At 32.3% G+C, this 26,803-nt stretch overlaps 1 protein-coding gene across 1 annotated transcript in view; it reads right to left on the bottom strand.

Annotated features, from left to right (window-relative positions):
- LOC127708799 (uncharacterized) overlaps positions 1–26,803 on the bottom strand; it is a 126,058-nt gene that overhangs the window by 53,155 nt on the left and 46,100 nt on the right. The window contains exons 4-19 of the mRNA XM_052213924.1: positions 19,306–19,367; positions 17,711–17,884; positions 13,932–14,078; positions 12,889–13,002; positions 11,353–11,625; positions 10,868–11,000; positions 9,437–9,650; positions 8,972–9,127; positions 7,955–8,303; positions 6,283–6,577; positions 5,989–6,115; positions 4,711–4,935; positions 3,781–3,981; positions 2,846–3,117; positions 1,490–1,613; positions 157–375 (exon numbers count right to left, since the gene is read on the bottom strand). Coding sequence (XP_052069884.1) covers positions 157–375; positions 1,490–1,613; positions 2,846–3,117; positions 3,781–3,981; positions 4,711–4,935; positions 5,989–6,115; positions 6,283–6,577; positions 7,955–8,303; positions 8,972–9,127; positions 9,437–9,650; positions 10,868–11,000; positions 11,353–11,625; positions 12,889–13,002; positions 13,932–14,078; positions 17,711–17,884; positions 19,306–19,367 — 3,085 coding nt within the window. The remainder of the gene's footprint in view (positions 1–156; positions 376–1,489; positions 1,614–2,845; positions 3,118–3,780; positions 3,982–4,710; positions 4,936–5,988; positions 6,116–6,282; positions 6,578–7,954; positions 8,304–8,971; positions 9,128–9,436; positions 9,651–10,867; positions 11,001–11,352; positions 11,626–12,888; positions 13,003–13,931; positions 14,079–17,710; positions 17,885–19,305; positions 19,368–26,803) is intronic.

Genomic DNA, 26,803 nt, shown 5'->3' on the forward strand with positions numbered 1-26,803 from the left:
CTCGATAAAACCGACGAGTACTCGATTAGAAATTCTTCACCGAAAAAGCATCCATAGCAAATACACAACTAAATGTTCATACAAGAATAGTCATATCGGTGAAAATGAATTATGTTTAAAAAGTAAACATTCCTCTTATCAATATAATATATTTACCTGAATACCATCAACATTGGCTTTACTTGTAGATTTTATGATGATGTAAAACAATATCCCTTCAGTAAGGTCTGGATAATTAAGTCTGAAATGTTTGTGGTGTTTGGTTGAGCGGAACGATAAAATATCAGGAGCAGGATTGTTTTTTGTAGATGATAGTCCTATATGGTAGTCGTGAACAAATATTTCGTCCATATTTGAATCCCATTTCATGCTTAACTTAAAAAAATAATTAAGATATCTTAATGATAAATGATTACGAAAACAAATTACATAAACGTTTTGTTTGAGGGCTGATGGGTCAAATATGGTACGTCAATTGTACAGAGTCTACTGTTATCTCTCTCAAAAAAGTAATTTAATCACCAGAAATAGGAGATTTCTAATTTTCAAATGTTTTTAACAGTTGGACAAATTTTTAATTGAAATTAATGGCAAACACGAAAAGTGACGAACAGACAAAAAACAGTCTACTCACGCAACATAAAATATCTAACAAACATTTGCAGCACGAACCCCAGTGAATAACCGTGTGTCATATCAAGTGCTCCGGAATGGTGAGGTGTGAACAATTACAGATTAAATCATTCACTTTGTTAACGTTTTTTTCGTGTTCATGATCAATACACTTACTATTAAATGTCACTTTCGAACCATGGAACCAGTGATCCATGCTACGCACGAAATGCACACCCTTTCAACGAATAGTATTTTACATCGTTTTGTGTTCATACCATCCCGGTTATTTTAAAAAAAAGTTGCAAGCAAGATCTAAATCAACAAATAATGTTTCCCTTTCAGATATTATTATTGATAACCAAGTAGACTTACATGATTCAAATATTTCATTCATGTGTATGTACAGTTTTTACATTTATTCACTCATATTGTTTTAGGTAAGACGAACCGTATTTATTAAACACATACCCAACCTTCTCATTTTATTCATATCTAGTAACTCCCAGTGGCAAAGTTAACCTTATTTGAATTCGGCTTTTTTTGGCCCTTATTGGTCATATAGCTCTACATGTGTTCAGGTTTTCTACATCCCTGGCTTTCAAATGTTATGGTTTGAGCGTTCCTGATGACGTCTAATTAAGAAAGCGCTTTGGGTGCACGAAATTAATAATGTTATTTAAGTCAAACGCCTAAAATATAATATGCAAATGTCTGTGAAGCACAATTAAGAATAGTGAATTTTATTCTCGTTCTGTACAACCCTGAAATACATAATAGTCTGGAAGAGAATTTTTAGAGGTTTTCCATGTTTATATTTTCAAATTATCGTTTGTTCCAATATAAACATGAATAGTTTATAAAAATAACTACTCACCTGTGATGTTCCTGATAGAACTGATATAAACGGTGAAGATACTGGCGGTAAGTTTGAACAATCTATATCTATCTCATCTGCTTTTGGTAACAATTGAATATCCTCAGTTATTGAAGTGATGTGGCTTAAAACAAATGCATTGTTTTAAAATGGTTCTTTAATTTTTGATATCAAACTTCATTTTAATTATCATCATACAAAATATAAAATGTTTTTTTTACATTCCATGTCCATTTGGTTTTGGCTTTTTTGGTTTTATCAACTCTTCAAAGTTAGTTTTATGTATTCCATTTGCCTTTATTTTGTGATTATGTATCACTGAAGAGATATTATCGTGCGGTAAAATTCTTACCGTTAATGTAATTATAATACATTTTCACTCTTTAGTGAGTGTTCTTGCGTTTGTTTGTAGTGTATTCCTGTCACGTAGTTTTGTCATTTTAGCGATATTTTTTAACATTGTCATATAAGCGGAAGGTTTGGCTAGCTATAAAACCAGGTTCAACCTACCATTTTTTCTTAAAATGTCCTGTACCAAGTCAGGAATATGGCAGTTGTTATCAAATAGTCCTTTTCTATGTATGTTGGCGTTTGTTTTTGTTGCAGTTCAGTGTTTCTTTTGTTCCGTTGTCTTACTCTTAAAGTTGATGGGTTTCTGTCGGTTTTAGTTTGTAACCCGGATTTGTTTTCACTTATTCGATTTATGACTTTTGAACAGCTGTATACTACTGTTGCCTTTATTTAGGTTTTTTCTCCAAGGCATACATGGAGCCGTATTTGACACAACTTTTCAGATTTTTTTAGTATAAAATCATTTCTACTTCGTATTTGATTTTGCCTCCTAGCTGTTTTGATTCGAGCGCCACTGATGAGTCTTGCGTACACAAAACGCGCGTCTGGAGTTGCAAATTATAAGCCTAGTATCTTTGACAAATATATACAACCACTGGGTCACTGCCTTGCTCTTCGACACCAGCCTAGTAGTCAGCACTTTTGCGGTGTAATGAAATATCAATGACATATTCATTTTCTGTAAATTTTGAGGTTAAAGAATTTTAAATTACTCGAAACACTTATGTATTTCTACCCCGGACATAGACTGCCTTAGACGTATTTTGCACAACTTTCCGATTTTGTTTTATTTTCAATGTTCTTTAAATTCGTATTTGATTTGGCCTTTCAACTATTTTGATTCGAGCGACACTGATGACTCTGATGTATATTTATATGCCTGGTATTTTTTTTATTAATTTTTAGGATATAAAAATGTATTAGATTCTGACTACAAATATAGAAATATCGTCAATTAACAACAAAACTCAACTGGAACAAATCGCTGGTGCATTAATAGCATACCTGCAAAGAGAAGTATCGTTCACTTCTATCCTGGAAAGATGTTTTCCAATAATCCACAGTGTATTGCTGGTGTCTTTGACAAGAATAGGACCTATCCTAGCCCCATCTAAAACAAAATTTGTGGCAGCTGGTGTGTCTGTCATTATTGTAACACCATCAGAACAAATAGAATCTGATGCTTCGTTCGCACTGTTGACAGCTATAACCGTCACGTGATATTTTCCCTCTTTTTTGGCGACGTAATTTGTAATTGTTTCATATGTCTCTATCCCCTATAAAAAGCAATACAAATAGAACACCTGTCATTCAATGAAATAAAATGAAACAGAAAAAAGAAATTTTATGTTGTCAAATTAGGAGATCCCGACCTAAAACCTAAAAACTTAAATATGACTATTGTATAGCATTTCTTATTGTGTAATAATTTGAGGGATTTGTGAAATGCCTTGAATTTATCCACGCATCTTTTAAAATACCTCCATTAATACCAGTTTATTATCTTTTTGAATTTGACAGACATTTTAATAATGCCGTAAATTTTCGGTGTTTATGTAACATATACATACGTGATCTTATGGAAGTAAATATTTAGAATGGGTTCAGTAAAGCCACGTAATAAACATAAATATATGATTTCTGTAATTTTTCATCACCTGAAAATTTCTTTATATTTTCATATTTAGTTCAAAATTGGACGACGTATTTAACAAAATCCATAGGTTGGCAATAACAGGTCTCGCAAGGTTCATTCGTAAAATTACGAAAGTCTGTATTTTATTGAAATTCTTGAATATGCGATGTGTTCGTAAATAACGTAACTAAGTATACAGTTAAATAGCTAAAATTAATGATAATATATATGTGACATTTTTACTTGTTTATTTACAAAATTTGAAACAAACAGATGTGGTTTGATTGGCACTTAACATGTTTACCTCATTGCTGTGAAATAAGACTTCTTTTGACCAACAATGATCAGATACGATATATTTGTAATATTTTACTCCACTTTCTGGATCAAAGAATCCATCCCAATGGAAATTCAGGTATAATTCCTGTTGATAATCAACTTCCGGACTACCTGGCAATCCATCATGAACAGTCCCTGTTTGTGGTGGGCTTATGTCAATAGTTATCTGCAATAACATAAAACATTGATTAGGATATATCAATTTAAAGGCAGTTGATGGAAAAAATATTCTGGAAACAAAAGAAAAGCAACAATGTGAAGACAATTAAGAGTATTTTTATCCACTTATATGCAGGTCTTACATACTTAGACATTTTATTTTTTTTCCTGGAATTGAACAGACAAGTAAGGCAATACAGATTATATCATTGTCGGTACGACTCCCTGTATTTTCCAATGTGATAACATATTAAAATTGATAATGGAAATGGGGAATGTGTCAAAGAGACAACCCGACCAAAGAACAGAAAACAGCCGAAAGCCACCAATGGGTCTTCAACACAGCGAGAAAATATCGCACCCGGAGGCGGGCTTCAGCTGGCCCCTAATGTGTACCTGTTCAATGAAAATAGACGCCACACCAAACTCCAAAACATATAAATGAACTAAAATTAAAAAACATACTAGACTAACAAAGGCCAGAGGTTCCTGACTTGGGACAGACGCAAAAATGCGAGGGGGTATATTAAAAGTATATTAACATATTAACCCCTGTCTCTTTCATAGTTATCTCTCTTTTTTCTATTTCTTTTAATATTGCAATGTAAATTGCAGATGGTTTGTGCTGTTTTAAAGGTAGTCTCTTAATCTTAATAGAGTATCAATTACATATGAAGAACATTGTGTAATTGTGATTGATTTATTTTATTAGATTGATTTATATATTTTACTTTACCTTTTTCGTTAGAACTGATGTAAGCATGGCTTTATTGACAACTGTAATTTCTATGAAATAGTCCGAGTCATGAACACCCTTATCTTTCCCGGGAGTTAAACCAGCTCCGATTACTATTTCCGGTTTAACATGAAAATGTCGGTGGAAACATCCATGATATATGGTACAATAACAATCGGGTCCACCAGGAGAGTTCTGATATTTGTCTTCACAAGAAGTCATATTCTGAAAAAAAAATCATGACGATTATAATTTTCATTATTTCCAGTATTATTTCCATGTTGAAAAATAGAACATGAAAGAATCAATGTATTTGCTGGAAGATATATTTAGATGAATGTAATTATATTATTTTAATTAAATGACTTTTGGTTTGTCTTTCGTCTGTTTCACTTTGTAAAAAAATAAAATACAATTTCTATTTTTGTGCGTACAGTCCATGGTTTCGACTTAAATTCATCACGTAAAAACAAATAAATCGCGACCAAAAGTTAAGAAAGGAAAAAATAAATAAAGCATTTAGCCAAAAAAAAAAAAAAATGTCCAGTCTTACAACAGAATACAAAAAAATGTTCAATGGACAATTTTTCCTGAGGGAATTTCATGAGGAGTAACTGAATTCATGTTGTTTTTATCGGGGTTTGTGTCACTAAATCTATAGTTATATGTATAGTGTTTGGATGACAGTTTTGTCTTCTGTTTGGTTTTTTTTTTTCTTTTTTTGTATGATAATGTTTCTCGCTATTCGAAGTAGTTTGACTACCCCTTATTAATTCTCGTTTTTTCATTTATATAATTTAGGAAGAAAAGCAAAACATCACCCAATTCAAACTTTAAAAAAATAACTATCAAATATCAAAGAATATCCTTATTTTCAAAGAATAGTATATTACGTATGGAAAAATGTTAACACTCAATCGTCATGCTTGTTATTACAATTTAGAATTCGGATGATATATACACTGAGAACATGATTCTGTTGCGTTGCAAAACATTAATATCTGTGCATTATTACAGTTAAGTTACAGTAAATGAGCTATGCCACAGATATATTCACCTATTTTGAGAGAATTTTAATCAGTTATATTTCAGATAATAATAGAGATAAATGCATTATTTTTCGATTTTCAGTTAAAGTTTAACCAGCCAAAGTTGTATGCAAAATTTTTGCAAAATCTGTGACATAGTCCATTTACTGTACCTTGACCCTAAATGAAAATCGAGCAAAGACATATAAGATTGATTGAAACAGGAAATAAGATGACTTATTGATATTACGGAAGCATCTCCTTGTGCCGTTACATGTGAACTTCCATGGAGTACGTCAGATCCCGTGTAATTATCAAACATCTTCCAGTGTACACTGTATATACCACTATGATAATCATATGTATCCCATTCGAACCTTTAACAAAAAATAAAATGGTTGTTGTTATATTTTGTAAAGAGGATCTCATAAGCGTTTAATGTAATAGCTCAATATCATTTTAAGATCATGCTATCATGCATTTATGTTTTACAGAATATCAATCAGATATTAAAAGATTAAAAAAAAATATAATCAACACGTACGTCATTAAAGATAGGTCTTCTAAGCGATGAACAAATAATTCTGTTTTGTTGCCATAGGATAACCAAAGGTTTTCTAGTTCCGGATTGGAAATGTCTTTATAAATTGTTATTGTATCTTCTGTGTATTCCCCAATAATGTCAGTAGCTTTTACGCTAATGTCCAGTTTTTGTCCATCTTCCCACGTGACGTACAAAATCTCAGATTCCTGTAGGATGTCTGGTACATCTGTATAACCTTGGAACGATTTAACATCGGGTCCAGTCACTGTAAAGTTGATATCAAACTTGACGACACCTACCCCAAAAAGAAACAACAACACGAGTTTGTAAGTGAACACATGTTCTTCGAAGTTCACATGGTTGTCGCAAGAAGGTATATGGCGGTCACGAATTTAATGCTGCGTTCACACGTAATTCGAATTCGATTCGCATTAACTAATTCGAATTAGTTTAATTCGCATTCGAAACGTTTTACGTCCAAACGTAAATTCTAATTCGAATTGCACTGCGCGTCAAATTCTCTTTACTGTCCGAACGATGTTAACTTTTAATTCGTATTAACAAAAACACATTTCTAATGCGAACTGGATAATGCGATTTAGCCAATTCGAATCAATTCGAATTAAAAAAGAAGAGTGTGTGAACGCGATTAGCGAATTCGATTCGCATTCGATTCGAATTCAATTCGAATTAAATGTACGTGTGAACGAGGCATAAAATAAAATTCTAAAAACCTTATATCCTGGATTTTTGAAAACAAGGAATAGAACTAACTTAAAAACTTAATTTTGTAATTTTTGATTCTCTAGAGAAAACTGATAAAAATTGAAAGAGAAACTTCATAACTCATTTAACAAAATGTTATGATATTTTTTTTTGACAAAATCGATAATTTATTACATGGCCTTTTTTACTTATACTAGATAAAAATAATATAATGATGTATTATTAATATTTGTCTCTTAACATTAAAAATATATATTTAGCATGACTGAAACAATATTTGCTAAATGCATTACTGTTTAGTTCGAAACATTTTTATTACACGATAGTGTTGAAGTATAGATTCTAGGTACTGACGTTGTTTATCATCTAAATAACGTGTTACAGTATTCTTTTATTTGTCGTTGTAAATTATTACTTTTACTGTTTAGTCTGTTTTTTGGTAATGTCCATTTGACGTGGCTCCGCTCTTGTACATCCCGTCATTGTGTTATAGTGCTATGGTAAATTTTTGGTATTCTTGTCTTGTTTTTCCTAATGTGCTTTGTGTATATGCCTTTTTGTTTTTCTTTGTTGACATATTTGTTTGTTTTTTATAGTGATTAAGATTATAACACAATGTTGACTGCTGTACCCCTATCTTTGACATTTTTACCTATTATGTCTGTCTGTTTTGTTCACATATCGTTGTCAATATAATGGAATTTTATACGACTTTCATACAAGTGAGAGGTTTAGCTAGCTATAAAACCAGGTTTAATCCACCATTTCTACATAAGAAAATTCCTGTACCAAGTCAGGAATATGACATTTGTTATACATTCGTTTGATGTGTTTGATCTTTTGATTTTGCCATTTGCTTAGGGACTTTCCATTTAGAATTTTCCTCGGAGTTCGATATTTTTGTTGTTTTACTTTTTAATAACCTGAAATACAAATGTATATGTACCTCTAATATTTGTAAACCAATCTACAGTACGTCTTCCAAATTTATCATCGTAAGTACTATCAACATGACCATTGCTTTCTATTTTATGAAGCCATTTATAAATATCATGTCTTTCATTTATAAATCGTCCAGGCCACGTGACATGTAGTAAACTGGATTCCGTAGTTACCCATTCATAATTTGTTTCCAAAGTACTTTCGGTGACTATCATTCTGGTACCAGATGTTGTTTCCACAAGTGAATTGTCGTCAAAGAAAAATAAAGATCTAGTAGATTTATAGTTTCCGGCTTTATCATAAGCGGTCAGAATAATGGAATACATTCCTGGTGTTGTCACATTTAAGTCACTCTGAAATTAGTATTTGTACGGCATTTGCTTCTTGTTTATTCACATTTTGATTGAAAGTAATATGATTCACAAATTTCTGATAATTTGACTATTATTGAAAAAAAACATCCTAAAGTAAAAAAATTAGCGTGCAAAGTGATCGCAAAAAGTACTGAAAGGATACTCTTGCATAGTAATCGCCTACTGTGGTGGCATATATAGATGTCAACGATGATTCAGCTGTATGCCACCATTACCTTCAAATAACTGCATTCAGATGAAATGCTTTAAGTGATATTCGAAATTAAGCAAAATACAAATAATTCATTCATGTCGTTTCATTCCATCGATCAATGCAGTGAAAAACACCGCTCGCATTTGATTGTATTTTTATGAATTTATCCATTCTACAGGGCTTCAAAATAAAACAAATATTATTTTTCATCGCGAATATCATTAAAAGAAAGTGCCAAATTAGGCAAATATAATTTTCCATTTGCCAATAAAACAAAACTTCCAATTTTGAGCCCTAATTTTCTTAAAAGTGGTGCGGTTAATTTGTTTTATTAGGTGATTTGTCAAAGAATGTTACCTAAAATACAAAAACGCGATTTAACCGGTTCCATATATCAAAAGCAAAAATGTGACAATACAGGGAATATTTAAAAGGTAAATCACTTTATTCTTACCTCTGATACAGATGGCAAAGTTCTATTGGACGAAGTTAATTTGTCTCCTTCCATTAGAACGTCACCATTAGGTTGTAAATGAAATACTTCATACTCGTATCCATCTAATCCGGCCAAATCATCATTCCACTGTTTCCATGAAAACGTAACAATGCTCTAAAATATATTGTATTACTTTGATATAGTTATTTGACTAATTCTTTAAAACTGGATTGGCTCTGGGCTAGACTTATCAATTTTGGCTTAATATTTAAGAATCAACCACATTTCATACCTTATGTTACTCGCCATTTCTAAATGTAACCAAGATTGTATCTTAACTGTAAATCAAATGGTTATAAAACATTCTACTATAATCTATTTTCATATTTCCAACAGTCAAGATCCGCTAAAATGTCATACCTAGTTTAAAGCAAAGTTCAAGTTATTGCAAATACTTTTAAAAAAATTGAAGTCATTTTTTACCTGATCAGTTACATCTTGTATTTCTATTGGTGAAACAGTACAACCGGTTCCATGTAGCTGAACACAAGAATAATATGGGACTACATAATCCCATTGCACTGTGTAACTTATAGTTGTAGTCTGCCCTGAAAGATACGATTTAATTGTCGAGGATGTCTCTCTGTTAATATACTTCAAGAAACCACCGTTTCTAGCATCGATTGTAAATACTAATCTGTAAAAGAAAACATTGCTGAATGAGTGAAAACAAAAAGAAATATATACTGTAAATTCAGAAATTTTTGCGAGGTTTTTATAAATACGAATAATGCAATTGTTTGCGTATCAAAATAATAAGAACTCGGATTCTGATATCTGACTCATATATCTGTATGCAGCTTTGCTAAAATCGCAAAAATAATCTCGCATGTATGTCCATTCTTCAAAAATCAAAATAATAAATGAATGTAAAAATTTCTGAATTTACAGTTTATAAATTTGGCAATGCTTAAAAAAACATACAAAATATTTTTGGAACTTTTGAACACAATTCATATTATGATACCAAAGACTTTTGAATCGACCCATCAAGCACGATTTCTCATTTTTTTTAATAAAGCAGAGGTTCTAGCTTTCTAATAATTAAAAAAAAGCAATGCATTAAAAAACTATAGGGAAGAATTTGTCCGAAAAGTTTTTATACATCTTTCCTTTTGACATAGTTTCTTCCAACTCATATCTGCCTTTGTGTTGAAGTCATGTATACCTTTTCATTTTTCTTTGTGCTCTGTAAAGTCGTACTATTTTAATTGTGTGTTTTCTTTCCTCTCGTGAACGATACGTCCAAGATTTGTAAGATCTCGTTCGCTCCGTATGATAAACCTTAACGTTGGAATAATACATCTACTTCACAATTTCCCCATTTTTAGCTTTTTTGGCGAAAACTTTTGTAGATTTGAAAAAAAAAACCTGCAAGCTGTTAAATGTTCAGAAAGACAAGACCTACGTATAAGTTAGCATAGCCGAACTTGTCAATCAAAAGAACGAAAACAAAACAAAAACAAAGCAAAAACAAAATAAATTACAAATACCAAATAACACAAAAAGCCGGAATACAAAATAAAAATATTCAGAAAATACCTAAACATGTCTGTACAAATTTTCTTTGAAATTTTTCCAAAAAATTGTAAAAACTCACGAGATTGAGAAAAAAGTATGTAACGTAATCCAAGTTAGTGAATTCTTTTTCAGCCTGTACAGCTAACATTACTGTCTTACTGGAGTCCTAATCTGTATATAGCAGTTAGATTACCATTTACGCCAACTGTGTAACACATTGTATTTATTTTACATGTTTTTATCTAACTGTCAAAGTCAGGACGAAAACACTTATAGTTCAGTGGACTATCGTACAACAGTTTTCTTAATATTTAAAAGAAAAAAATGACTTACTTATCACTGTGACCGAATGTCGGAAGTGATACAGCACTGCCTTTGGTGTGTGTTCTTGAACATATGTAATTTGTTTTAATTGGGTTATCCACCGTTGCAGGACAGCTGAATGTGTGGGTACTGGTATTCGAGCCTGTAATTTAAATCCACGAAATAATAGAAACTAGTGGTTACCCCTTTCCTGCCATGAACAATTCCATTATATAAAACCTATTTTACATGTAATAGTTGTTTTTCTCTTTATTTCTGCGACAAGCATTTTCTTTTTTAACATTTTGGCAGATATAACGCTTCTAGTGATACTAAAACACCAGAAATCCTTATTTGATTTGTATACTTTTTGCTTAAAGTTTCAACAAATGAGTGAAATTGCTCTTTCTAAAATTAAAATAAAATTATTTTATCCGGGAATAACTTGTTGCATTTCCATACAAATAGAATATCAACCAATTGACTGAATTATTCCATACAAACTTTATGTTTACCTATTATATATTCAAGTTTCATTTGTCCATATACAATACCATAGTCAAAATCTGTCACAAAGTGAGTTTCCCCAGTAGGGTCGTGTGGAGGTGGTATTCCGGAAGCTAAAAACTTTCCCCGAAATTCAATTTCCGTGGCATTCAGGTCGTTCTTGTTCGTAAATCTAACGGGTTGTGGTCCCGTGTCACTAGGATCCAGTGGTGTTGTGACAGTTTTATGTGACGGGTTGTGAAGTTTTATTTCCGCATAAAGAATCGTTGTTTTTTCTGTGACTACAAAAATGATCACTTTTTATAAACTTATGTATTTAATAACAAATATTTTTAAACTTATGGTTTACAATTAATAAAAATTCTATGCTAAAAAAATAAATGAATTAAGTTTAAGATTAGGTAGTGAAAGAAAACATTTAAATTTGCAAATGCAGATATAATGTTCTACATGTAAAACTATTTGATAAAAAGTATTGTGTTCAACTAAAGTTCATATTGTGGTCTTATTGGCGTATGCATAACGTTTACTTTTATTCGTATGCTTAATAAGTACTGAATTGTTCGCCAATTAAACGAATATATTTTTAAGCATCAAAATTGACTAGTTGTCGTAGGCACTGATATGAGTGGCGATCCTTGTGCTCTGAAAGATGGGGACTAGATTGTATTTTACTATGATTTCTTTTAAAGTAATACGTTAGAAAATGTGTCGAGGGTAATTACTTTTAACTGCATATTTTACTCGGTCAAAGTGTGAATGCGGTAGTTCACAGACAGCATTCTAACTGAGCTAAATATATTCAATTACACTAGTAAATATTAAGAGATACGTTTCCCTTTACATTTCTGTATTGAGGGTAAATGTCGACCTCTTCGAAATCTAACACACAGACAACATTTTATTATATTTTTGTTGAATCATGTTTTATAAACTTATCTATCATAGTTCAGGACGATTCGAGAACAAATAACATCTTCTTCTTGATGTGCATGACAATTCTAACTCCACTGATAAAGAGGTCATGAACGATTCAGGCTTATGATATGATATTACAAAAGCGCATCTCGTCTGCATTAGTCTCCAATTAAAACAATCGGAAAGTCGAAATTGGTTTCCGATTTATTAAGTTTAATAGAGCATTAAAAATCAATTATTCCAAATTTTATGCCAAATTAGTCTTAATCTTTGTATTGGGGTAGAAACCCTAAGCATTTTGATTGTTTTAACGTTTTATTAACAATAAGTTTACTGGATCGAGTAAATAATATTTCATGATAACACTGGAACACTGATTACTGCTCTGGTGATAAAATTCCATCTATTATTTGAGTTATGGAATACGTTTCAATCTCCAAACCTCATCTATTTGTTTAAAGAGACAACTTTCCCTTTTCATATGAGGTATCTTAAAAGAATCTCCTATTGTTGACGCAATGCTATTTATTTAAAACATATAAAAAATATAATGCCTGCATTATATTGATCGAATATTTAAATCGAAATATATAATTAAAATGGTTAAAATTGTAATAATATCATACTTGTGTCGCACTGACTTCCTCCAAAACCAGATGTACAAGAACATGTTTCTTCTGTTTCATTTGTACACTGCCCTGGGAAACATCTTGTACTGTCAGATCGCCAAGAACATGCCTCTAGTACCGAAATTAAAACAGTAAGTCGATTAATTTATGAAAAATTACACGAATCATAATATCAATGTTATATTGTAATTCAATAAATTCAACAAAGCTTATTTGTAAGAAGTAATACATTTTTTTTTTTTTAGATAAAGGTAGTCTGATATCATTAATACTAACACAACAATAAAATGGTTCAACTTTTACATTATTTCGTAAATCTCTTATCATAGATTGAAAAAAAATAGTTTCATTATCAATTATATATGTACAAAGGAAGCGAAACAGCATTAATTTTATTTTATTTTCCAAACCAATTGATTATAAGGCAGGCGCATGCAGTTTTTTTTAAATATATCTCATCGAGTATTTATTAATTATTTATTGTTAAGAACGGTGTATTCAATATATGTACAGTATGTAATATATGCTTGTGTGTCGTTTTTCTTAATTTTGTCTCATTTCAGTGAAAACAAAGATATTTTTTCAATAATCTATTTTCATGACTACGGTATAGAAACGTGAATCTCAAACTTTAGAAACAGGAATTGACAGCTTAGATATGTAAAGTATGCAACTTTAGCTAGTACATTCAACTTTTAACACGTTGTGGTTTAATAAAATATATGCATCTTCATGAACTTAATAGTAAAGCCACATCTTTATTTTCATTTATATTTAGCTGAAATACAAAAGTATATTCGCAGCACGTTTCTTTCAATCGTTTTTTTTTTTTATATATGTTTGCAAAAGTAAAATACTTTACAGAGCAGATTGAATCAAAATAAACATGAGCACAACGGTCAATTAATATAGATTTTCGCATGCTTGAATATTACTTTCATTGTAATTTTTCTATAATGCTATGCTTTTTGTTTAATTTCAAAGCATAAACTCTTGTTGTTTAAAGTAGAAAGTGTATCTTATGTTTTATCTAAATTTACTTTTACATAGCTTCATGTGTCCGTCATAATGCCTTGTATACGCCCTCCAGTGCAGTTTGTCTTTAATTTCATACTGACAGTACGCACAGTAATTGTCGCTAGACGTCGTACATCTTCTGTGATTACAACTGTCTATCGGTGGGCAAACTGTTAAATAAAGATATATAAAAGTATAAATAGAAATTAAACCCTTGAACTTAAAAACTTACTACGTTTCGTAGTTAAATAAAAACCTGGCAACGTATAGGTGTGCTTTTTCTCACAATAATTCCGGAGAAAATATCTGTAATATTCGTTCATGCGACCACCATAAACGCATATATAGTTTGTTCGTGATGGAATATCAGGAGCATTTGTTTGTTTTTTTTCCATTGAGAATATATATTGTGAGACGTTATTAGCTTTATACCTGATTACTTCAAAAATAAAGCTACACCTGTTATATTTAACTTACACCAAGTCTATTGCATCCAAGATTTTCAACCACAAGAGGGTTTTAGAGGCCTTTAACCTCAAAGCTGTGAAATCCAAGTCCCCGGATTGCTCATGTGCATCGTCGCAATACAATTATAGTCCAGCTGGTCATGTTATTACTGGCGACATTGGCATCGTACCAATGAACAACTAAGAGAGCTGTTAGCCAAGGGACCAAAATATATAATTCCCAAGCCCATCAACTGGAAAAAGAACTTCAGGTTACTAATGGATGCAGTTGAGGACTATGCAAGAAAATGGATAAAGCGCAAACCAGACGAACCAGAACTGGACACTTTGTCTGAATGGATCAAAGCTATTCGATCATGCATTCAGAAGCGCATTCAAAAACTACGATGTACTATGAGCACAAGAGTTACTAACCCTTTCAAGAATCCGGATGTTGTGGATGCTTTATCCTCTTTGCATGACAAATATGTCGTTGTTCCAGCAGATAAAGCCTCCAATAATATTGTCTTCATATGTAAAAACCATTATTTGCAATGTCTCACAACAGAGCTTGGAATAAATAGAACTACTGGTAATCCTACATGTTCTTTAACATCATTTACAAAGGACGAAATTTTACAAGATCACAAATCTGTCCTTCTTTTGGTATCAACATCAAAGAAAACGAAGAAAATTTACCATCATTATACTGGATACCAAAACTTCACAAAACTCCATATAAAGAACGATACATAGCTGGGTCATCAAAATGTTCGACTAAACATCTTTCTAAAGTACTGACTACTATTCTTTCTACAGTTAAAGATGGGCTTCAAAAATATTGTGATGAGATATATTCTACCAGTGGTGTTAACCAGATGTGGATTCTCAAAAAATCGAAAGATCTACTGCTTAATCTTCGATCACAATCTTTGCAATTTTGCAGCAACATAAAGATTTTTGATTTTTCTACGCTTTACACTACTATTCCCCATGCTCAGTTGAAACATCGACTTCACCATCTCATTAAACAGAGCTTTTTCTATAAAAATGGGAATCGTAGATACAAATTTCTTGTTTTGGGTTACAATAATTCATATTTTGTGAAGAACCACACTGAATCTACCAGAAAATATACTGAAGATGTTATTATCAAAATGCTGGACTTTTTGATCGACAATATATTTGTTGAGTTTGGAGGATTTATATTTCAACAGACAGTCGGTATTCCAATGGGTACTAATTGTGCACCCCTACTGACCGATTTGTTTTTGTACTCGTATGAAGCAGAATTCATTCAGAACCTTCTAAAAGACAAAAAGAAAAAGCACCTTGCGAAATTCTTTAATTTTACCTTCCGATATATTGATGATGTCCTATCATTGAGTAACCCATATTTCAGTCAATACTTACATCTCGTATATCCCAGTGAACTTGAAATTAAGGATACTACTGACACTAGAAGGACTGCTTCATACCTTGATCTTTTCCTCAATATTGACACAGATGGACGACTTCACACGAAAATCTATGATAAACGGGACGATTTCAACTTCCCAACTATCAATTTCCCATTTCTCAGCAGTAACATACCCTCTGCCCCTTCGTATGGTGTTTAAATATCTCAGTTGATACGTTATGCTCGTGCATAATCACACTATACGGACTTCATATACAGGAGTGTGCTCCTAACGCAGAAACTGCTCCAACAAAGTTATGAGGAGGACAGATTAAAAATGACACTCCGTAAATTTTACGGACACCTTCACGAATTGGTCGATCCATACGATGTGCCTTTGTCCAAACTAACTAAGGACATTTTTACCACGTGTTAGATTGTGGTTTGACATTAAGTCGTCTGATCTTTTAATTACCGAAAGTGACTTATTCCCGATTGAGACTGTTTTGCTGAGTGTGAATTCGCATTGCTATAAGACGTGTCACAGTACTTTTCTATCCAAAATTCATGTATTTAATTTTGATGTTATATTTGTTATTCTCATCGGATTTTGTCAAATCTCAAATCGTTTGTAGTTGTAAATCTTATTTTTTTTCTGTTGTATTCGTGTGTTATGGTAAAGATAATTAATCACCCAGTTCATTAATTAGATTTTAGTTTGGGTCAACTAAATTTATACGATATATTTGGTTTACAGTTTGATTTAACTGAAACTAAAACTGAGGGAAACACATCAAATATAAGAGGAGAACTACGACACTACAGAAACACAACATTAAAATGTAACACACACAGAAACGAACTATAATATAACAATGGCCATTTTCCTGACTTGGTACAGGACATTTTAAGAAAAAAATGGTGGGTTGAACCTGGTTTTGTGGCTAGCGAAACCTCCCGCTTTTATGGCAATGTTAAATATAACATTAAAATGACAACATTACATGACAGGACTACAATACAAATAAATGGGAGAACATATAGGACAGAGAAACATACGAATAATAGCTAACAAAAGGTACCAGGTTTAAAATTTAAGACGCGCGTTTCGTCCACACAAGACTAACCAGTGACGCTCAGATCAAAAAAGTTCGAAAGCCAAAACAAGTACAAAGCTGAAGAGCACTGAGGACCAAAAGTTCCAAAAAGTTGTGCCAAATACGGCTAAGGTTATATGTCTAGGATAAGAAAATCCTTAGTATTTAGAACAATTCATACTTTTGCAAACAGTAAATTTATACAAATGAGTATATAACAGATATACATTATAACACCGAAGTGGTGACTAACTACAGAATAAAAACGGATACATAAAACAACATAAACCAGCACATAAAAATTCACAGCCGAGTTAGCCAAAGAGATCAACGCAAAAAAAAAAAAAAGTGACGTCACATTTGTATTTCTGAAATTTCCCCGAAATAGGATAAGACGGGGTCCAAATAAAGCCATAAAAGACCCGCATAATCAAAGGATCACCAAGTCAAAATACGCATAGTATGCACATTTGTATGTTTATCAAGGTAGGGTCTTAAGAAAAAAAATTTAAAAGTTTCATGTCACTGATTTTGCATTGATAACTTGCTGAGTTCCCTCTCATACACTTCTGATAACTTACCACACCTCTTTCCTATATAAAATGCGTTTTAATTGTTGATATAGACAACAAATAGCGCACAACTCCCTTTGTGATATGTTTTGGGAGAAAATGCAAGCTAATTTTCACAAAAACATCACAAAATGGAGAAAATTACCGCGGTGAATATGAGCCACTCACTGTATATTTTGTAGAATGTAACGATAATTTTATAATCTCGATGCCATATGTGCAATTTGTTCTGAGATTTAATTTGATGCTATATGTAGTAAAGTAAATCTCTGTGTAAAGAGCACTTACTTAAACACTGTCCACCATATGGATAAAATCCATCTTGGCAATTAGTACAGTAATTGGGTGATGAACAGGTACCCCCTCCACTATTCCTTGAACCGCCTCCTCTGTATATAATGCTGTCTGACGTGTATGGTTCGTTGCATGCATTATTTAATACTGTTCGCCCATTACATTGTGCTGAAAAGAAGTAGAAAAAGACTGTTTACAATGCTGTCATTAAAAGTTTAATCAGGACGTGATCTAATGAGAAACCGGTATTTTACAAGTCTACACTCACACACACACCCATATTTAGTACAGATATAAAACACATATTTTCCATTTTACCTCACTACAAACCAGTAAAAGTCTAAATCGGCAGTATTTGTACTCGACCTTACTTATGCTTACTGGACCATTCTGAATAAGTCTGAATTTTCCTGGAAATTACTTGACCCCAAATTATACGTACTCAACTTATCTGATTTGTACTTGACCCTATTATGAACTATACATAAAAGTCTAAACTAATACTAGTACATACACTTTATTACAATGTACTTTTCTTTCGCTTTCAGGCTCACATTTTGCATCGGTGTCAAAAAGACCTATCCAGAACTCACCCTGTGAATATTTAATTTTTTTCGTTCCAGAGTTATCTGCCCAAAACCACCCACAAAAAACACCGTGACCATAGTAGGGAGACAAAAACCGAACAGTGAAATTTGTTCAGGACCTTACCCTGGTACTTCGCTACATTTAAATCGAAAAGATCCAAAGACGCCTTGGATAGGGTTATGCCCCTTTGAAAACGAACCGATGTCGATTGACCACTTAAACTCAGGATCCAAAAGTCGAAAACACCTAGGATGGCAATTGATCATCATTTAAAATGACCTGAAAATGCCTCAAGGGCAATTATTTAAGTTGACCTTGACTTTTGACCTTATACATTGTGTCAGAATAATCTCAGAAACCGTTATGGTTGCAGATGTCTTGAAAATGTTTCAGTCATGAATTCGCAACTTTGTTACATATGACCAAAGAGGTTTGACCTTTCCGTTAGGGGCATAACCCGCGTGAACAGTTTTTGAAAAGACATTATTAGCTTTATCTCTTAAACCAAAGGTCCTAGACACATGGTGTCTTTTGTAATGGCCTTTGGATTCAATGACCTTGACAAAAGTTTTGATTTTAATGGCCAAGGGCACGTTCTTGATAAAGAACTTTTGAGTTTTTTATCCTATTTTTTCAAGGATTTTACAATGGTAAACTCTTATGACAATTTATCCAATGCACTCTGATTGTATTACAATGTATATTTTACCATTTAAAAAGGAAAAAACTCTCAATTGTTCGCAAACAATTGACGAACAATTGACAATTTTATTATGTTCTTTATTATGAAAAATTGAAAATAAAAAATTGAAATATTAAATGGGTTACATTAACAAAGCCTAAAATGTGATGAACAACGAGCTTTTAACAAGAAGAATAACAACTGCTGTTTATTTTTGAGTCGCCATTTCATTTTTTTTATAATAAGATGAAAATAAACACAAAGAATGATTAAAGTGACAACAATGGAAAATTAACCATCAAGAAATCAGCATACTTACGATAGCAATAAGGGTATGGTACATATCCGGTACAACAAAATTTGTTTTCTCTTTGATGATACCTGGTAAAAATGAAATATATCAGATTAAAAAAAAGAAAGATATTTATCGACGAAGCTTCTTTAGAAAAACGTATTCGTTGACTTCAAATCTATCAAAAATATCATGATCGTAAGAGTTCTTTTAATGCAAACAGTAGAAATTTACCCCCCCCCCCCCCTCCCCGCCCCCCCAAAAAAAAATCAGTCAGATGCGATTCTGATAAACTGATGCATCTTCTGGAATTTCTATATTAAAGGGTCTATATCAAAGATTTCTTACCAAAGTTCTTTATAGACAAGAAGTTATAACGATTTAAGCTTACGGAAATTCGACTATCATATTCACTTTCTCAATAAAAATTTTAAACTGATGCTTTAAAGTTGAAATTATGGAACGCCACAGCTGTCTTATGTAGAACTCTGATATTACGTTATGTTGTTTTATTATTACTTGATGATATTTTGTCTTTACATGATATGGTTTTGACATTACGTAATGATGTTTTGTTATAACTCAATATTGAATAGTTATTACTTACTGATATTTCGATATTACACGAATGGTTTCGTATTGACTTGATATAATTTTGTCATTACTTAATATGGTTTTGTCATTACTCGATGTGGTTTCACCATTATTTGATGTGGTTGTGTCATAAGGCAATGTGGTTTTAACATTACTTGATGTGTATGTAACTTAACGTTATGTAGTTGTTTCATTACATGATGTGGTTTTGTTACTTCGTAATGATGATTTGCCAATTCTTTATATGGCTTTAACATTACGTCATGATGTTTCAAAATTTGACGATTTTACACTACATGATGTGTTTGTTTCAGTATTTGATGTGATCCTGTCATTCTTTGATGTGGTTATCACATTACTTGATGAGGTAAAACCACGTGACCAATTCGGAAAAACTAGTTCCATTTTTAAATAGATTTCCATGTTTTTTGTGCCTTTGATGAGTGTGGCCATCCATCGAGTTAGAGTTCAAATTAAAGTTCGGGTTACTGTTCGAGTAGTTAAACTTTGAGTTAGTTTTCGATTTTGAGTTAGAATTCAAGCCATTATCATAATTAAAGTTCTAGTTAGCATTGAGTTTCGAGTTGAACATTTAAAGGTAGAGTTCGAGTTACTATTCGACTTCAACTTTGAATTTGAGGTAGAGCTCGAGTTAGACTCGAATTTGAGTCTCATTCAGACTAAGATTTCGAGTTGAAATTCGATTTATTTAATATGAGTTTGTTTTTGAATTTTCTATCGCGGATCAAGGGCTTTTGCTCGGGCTTCCGAAAAGAGGGCTCAGGGGTATGCGTACAAAAGATAAACAATGTTACAGTATACAAAACACTACATAGAAATTGAAATAAAGTTAGATTTTGTGTGATTGCCAAAGAGACAACTATCCACCAGAGTTTAAATGCAGTGGATGTAAGCAGTCATAGGCAACCGTACAGCATTCAACACACCGTATAGTCGGCTACAAAAGGCCACCACGTGAAAATGTGAAACAATTCAAACGAGAAAACTAACGGTCTAATTTATAACTAAACAATCTACGAAAAACAAATATGACACATATGAAACAACGACAACCATTGAACTACAGGCTCCTGACTTGGGGCAGGCACATAAAGAAAGTGCACGTGGCGGAATTTAACATATATGTGAGCGCTAAACCCTAACCTAACCTCGGACTGTACTGTAACAGCACAACATAAAAAAAAATGTAAAAAACAGTTTCAATTGGCTTAATTCAACAGATCGGTATGACTAAGTAATATAAATCCTTCGGGGGTGATCTCGGGTGCTCCTGAAGGGTAAGCAGATTCTGCTCAACGTGTGGCACCCGTCGTGTTAATCGTGAATGTACAAACCCAGTGATTTTGTTTTATTTGGTAGTTCACATTCGAGGAAAAGATGACGGGGTTGTTGTTACGACAACTGGAACATATCCGTCGTCACCTGTGAAACAGATATTCCAAAAAGTTTATTTTTTTCAATTAGTGCGAGGTATATGAGAGAATGCAATTTATAAAAATAAACGATTGATATTCGTATATGTTCAAATGATCATACACGCTAAAAAAAAATCGGAGAATTCGTATTTTATAGAATTGATGCTTTGTCGCTTAGTCCGATCCCTGTAACTTTAGTGTGAGTTGATTTAAAGTGTCTCATTTGTTGACAATAAAGTACAAGTCTTTTGATTTGTGTCGAGCCTGCGACATTAATGTAGCGACAGTGAGACACAACAAACCTATATTCCGTCGTCGGTAGTGGCGTCGGCGTCTTCATTATTTAGATCGTTAGGTTTCTCGTTTGAATTGTTTTTACATTTTTCATTTCGGGATTTTTATAGCTTACTATGTGGTATGGGTTTTGCACATTGTTGAAGACCATACATTCACATTAATTGTTAACTTCTATGTCATTTGGTATATGGTTGAGACTTGTCTCATTTGCAATCATACCACATTTTCTTATTTATAAGTTTTTTTTTTGCATTGAAAATTACCGAATTAAACTGTTTTGACATGATAAATTTGTAAATCTCCATGAATTGTTATAAAACTTGTATAGGAGTTATTCTTCAAGATCAAGATAAAGCATCTACAGAAAAACATTTTTCTTAAATTTAGTTTTTACCGATAAATGTACCGAAAAATGTACAGTCAACATTACGCATTCACTCTGACAGCAGCAATATTAATATCAGGCGAGACACAGGGCTCCGTGGAATCTTTTACGTATTTATTATAATACTGCTTCCATTTGAGAACTAAGGAAAAAAACGGCAGGACCAAGTAGTTTGGGGATATCCCCATTATGTCCGAAATAGTTAATTTTTTAGTACTTTTATCTTATTTTTGTCTGCCGCTCCCCTTTTTCATACCAAATAACTCTGAACAACAACTCAAACTTTAATTTGAACTTTAACTCAATGGATAGCGATACTCATCCAAAGCACATTAAACAAACGACATATGGAAATCGGTTTTAAAATAGAACATATTTTTTCCGAAACGGTCACGTGGTTTTACCTCATCAAGTAATGTGATAACGACATCAAAGAATGACAGAACCACATCAAATACTGAAACAAACACATCATGTAGTGTAAAATCGTCAATTTTGAAACATCATGACGTAATGTTAAAGCCATATAAAGAATTGGCAAATCATCATTACGAAATAACAAAACCACATCATGTAATGAAACAACTACATTACGTTAAGTCACATACACATCAAGTAATGTTAAAACCACATTGCCTAATGACACAACCAAATTAAATAATGGTGAAACCATGCACATCGAGTAATGACAAAACCATATTAAGTAATGACAAAACTATATCAAGTCAATACGAAACCATATCGTGTGATATCGAAATATCATTAAGTAATGACTATTCCATATTGAGTTGTATCAAAACATCATTACGTAATGTCAAAACCATATCATGTAAAGACAAAATATCATCAAGTAATAATAAAACAACATAACGTAATATCAGAGTTCCACATAAGACAGCTGTGGCGTTCCATATGAAACCCTTTTTCCTCCTGTCTAAAGCAAACGCTTTCTCGATTCCAATGCCTCAGTAGGCTCGAATTGCACTCTTCCAATTAAAGGGTGCATGAAGCATACTTTTTGGTACGCATAATGAATAATGACATCTTCTTTTCAGAGAGTCTTTCCTATCAGCATCAAACACACATATACCTATCATTGGAACATGCTGTGATTATAAAATAAAACAATAGTAGTCCAGAGTGATACAAGCTGCATTTAAACGGTTTACTTCATTCGACTAAATAATAATTTTTAGTTACGGAAATATCATTATTGTCCCCTGACAGAAAATTGAAACCTCAGGTCTAATCAATTACTTTAGCGCAACATTTTTCTTGCCTTTTTTGTGAATGCATTTGTGGATCAAATAATCTCTGACATTGATATATTGAAATATTGTTTGTCTGTTTCTTATTTGACATTTCCTTTGAATGACAATGTCTTATTTTGGGCAAAGTGCAGACCAAAGTTAATGATTTGGCACTAGACCCTCCTATTTCATGAAAAGAAACTCAAAATTTTCTCAACAAGATTACAAATAGAACTGAACTTCAATCATGTGTCAAAATGTTCAATATATATATATATATATATTGAAGTTGTCTTATTGAAAGCCATGCAGAAATCTTTTTTATATCTTAAAGATTTTTGTTGTTTTGGCAATTAATTTATTCATTTCATGTAGAATATGGCAATATTATGGCAAAACTAAACATAAGTATATTTAATTTACAAAATTTGCTTTTCAAAGTTTGATTTGTATATCAATACGGGCTAACACACACGCTTTGAATAAATTAAAAAATAAAGAGATGTTCATTGTTGACTATAACAATAACAATGAGGAGATTGAAAATAAAAGCACAATGTACCTAGAAGTGGATCTAAACTAAATGACTATAGTAAATATACCTTAATACCAGCTGTTAAAGCAGCAAACAATGTAGTCCCTGATTGCCGTAAGTATTACATCGACGTCTTACATGTACGTGAAGAAATTGAAAATTCGAAATCTTTTGTTTTGACCATTATATCAGAAAAATATTAAAAAAAAAAACTCCCATTTCATACCGAACATCTTCAAACATTACATTTCAAGTCACAGTCACAGAGCCGCTACCATTTTTTGTCTGAGCAAACAATTCATGAGCCAGGGTTTTGTTAAAAGAACGTCTCGTCCTTTTTCTCAAATAGTTCATCGGAATGTACCAAGACCTAATAGATAAATATACAGTGTCTACTTCACAAAAACTACAAGATGATCTTTAGTTTTAAATTCTAGATGCTGAAGTTGTGTATCTTTTTGTTTTACCTTAGTTTTCCCGTTATTTGTCCTCTCGCTATCATGTTTCTTTTGGTCGTATGAACGTGAAGGGGTATTTATGCATCCCGCCATCGGGTTTTTGACTTTTTGACTTTTTGACTTTGGACAATCCTGGTACAAGCGGGTCCCAATGTGCGATTCGGACACACGAGGTGTTGTTTCTGTTTTGTTCACTCTTGTATTTATATTTACTTAATTTCTTCCTTATCAAGAATGTATATACTATATACGGTATGTACTATCAAAGACAAAAACGTTTTTTGTTGACGTCATTGCCAACGTTTTACTATCTAAAATATTTTTTGTTGGCGTCTTTGTTTGATATACTTTTATTTTTGTTTGAATTTTCAGTTGTGTTGCATGTCTGTGATGTATATTAAAACTGTTTTGGCTGTTGGATCCCAATTATTGTCACATTAACCTATTATGCTTGTTTTAGTCGCTCTTAAATTTTGCAAATATAACGTGACTAAAACAGCTGTCATACAAGAGGGAGGTTTAGCAAGCTTTACAATCAGGTTTTTTTAACCCATCATTTTCCTCGGAAATTACATGTACTAAGTCAGGAATATGGCAGTTGTTTTTCACTTGTTCCGTTAATTAATAACGTTTGATTTTGTCAGTTTTATGGACTTTCCTTTTTTTGAATTGGCCTTGGAGTTCAGTAACTTTGTTATACTTGTTTACTAGTTTCCTTAATTACATTAACACATAAATCCCGTTTTATATCGTTTTCTACAGTACAGGTGTACTTCTAATGAATTATCTGTAGTTCGAACTAGTGCACTACAACAACTAACAATCTCATTATTCAATATTTCAATAATTATATATTGTTGATTTTTGTTTCTGTTATTGTCTGCCAAAACTCCAAAACCTGCAACTTTACTAATCTTATGGACACGATACGCTTATCACTTTGTCTATCAAATACAGGCTTCAATTAATTTTGGGGTATACAATTATTGGTTAAAATTAAAAACAAATTAATTATATTTATAACGTTTTATAAATTGACTTTGTTGAGAGTAATGAGTTTTCTACTGAATTCACTACTCCTCCATCAAATATTTGATTGAAAATAAATAACACGAATTCGATGTAAATGGGCTTTTGAAAATTAAATCTGAAATGCATATGTGGTAATTATAAAATTCTTTCTTTGGTTGCAAACATTATGAAATGTTTCCTGGGTATGTAGAGACATGATTATAAGGTGTTTACCTTTTTGCTTGACAATGTTTTGGTCGTTATGGCAAGATTTTATATCGCCAAAATATTGGAATTCTTGTGGGTATTAACTGTACACCTCTTATAGCAGATCTTTTTAATTTCATATGAGTCGGAGTTCCTTCAGACACTTGTCAAAAACAACACTGGCGAAGATCAAAGAAGCCAGATCATTTAATTTCACGTTCAGATATATTGATGATGTTCTTTCCATTAACTATCCAAACTTTTCTGATTGGGTTCCATTAATATATCCTTAAGAACTAGAAATTAGAGTAACAACAGACAAGGCTTTCTCCGCCTAGTTTTTTAGACTTATATCTCGACATTGACATAAGCTATCATCTCAGTACCAAAATCTGTGACAAACAAGACGATTTTACTTTTGAAATTATAAATTCCCCCAACTTAGCAGCAATATACCAACTTTGATATACATTTCCCAACTCATTCGGTATTCAAGAGCTTGCTGCTGCTACTCAGAATTTATAAAACGTCACCAGTATCTGAGCTTAAAGTTGATGAATCTGGGTTATGCCAAAGAATGTCTCGTCTTTTTCTAAAAACAAAGTTAATCGGAAGATACACAGACTTTGTTGATTAATTTTTGTATCAACTTCACAAATATTACATGATGGTCTTGAAGTATAGATTCCTAGTTGCTGACGTTGTTTATCATCTTAATTACGTATAATAGTATAAAAATTAGACAATGTGTTATGATTGCCAATGAGACAACTCTCCACAAGAGACCAAAACACACAAAAATTAACAACTAGTGTTTTTTTTTATTTGTCTTTGTTTATTTTTAACCTTTACTATTTAGTCCATTTTTGGCATGGCTTGGTGTTAATTCATCTTGTAATTGTGTTGTTATGCTTTGGTCATTTTTTGTACTCTTGTCTATCATTTTTACTTATGTGCTTTGTCTATAGAGTGTCTATGTGCCATTTTATTGTTATTTGTTGACATAGTTGTTTGTTTTTATAGTGATAAAGATTAAAACACAAGGTTGACTGCTTAACCCTAATTTTTGACATTTTTACTTATGTCTGTTTGTTTTGCTCACACATTGTTGTCAATTTAATGGAATTCTATGTGGCTGTCATACAAGTAAGAGGTTTAGTTAGCTATAAAACCAGGTTTAATCCACCACTTTCTACATAAGGAAATGCCTGTACCAAGGAATATGACAAGTTGTTTTCCATTCGTCTTAAGTGTTTGAGTTTTTTATATTGCCATTTGAAGCAGCAAATACCAATTTTCAAGTCTTTAGTTTCATCCGAACAGGGATCGGACTCACGACCTCCTGCACTTGA

This window comes from Mytilus californianus, unplaced genomic scaffold, assembly GCF_021869535.1.
Source record: "Mytilus californianus isolate M0D057914Y unplaced genomic scaffold, xbMytCali1.0.p SCAF_7, whole genome shotgun sequence".
Classification (NCBI taxonomy): Eukaryota; Metazoa; Mollusca; class Bivalvia; order Mytilida; family Mytilidae; genus Mytilus; species Mytilus californianus.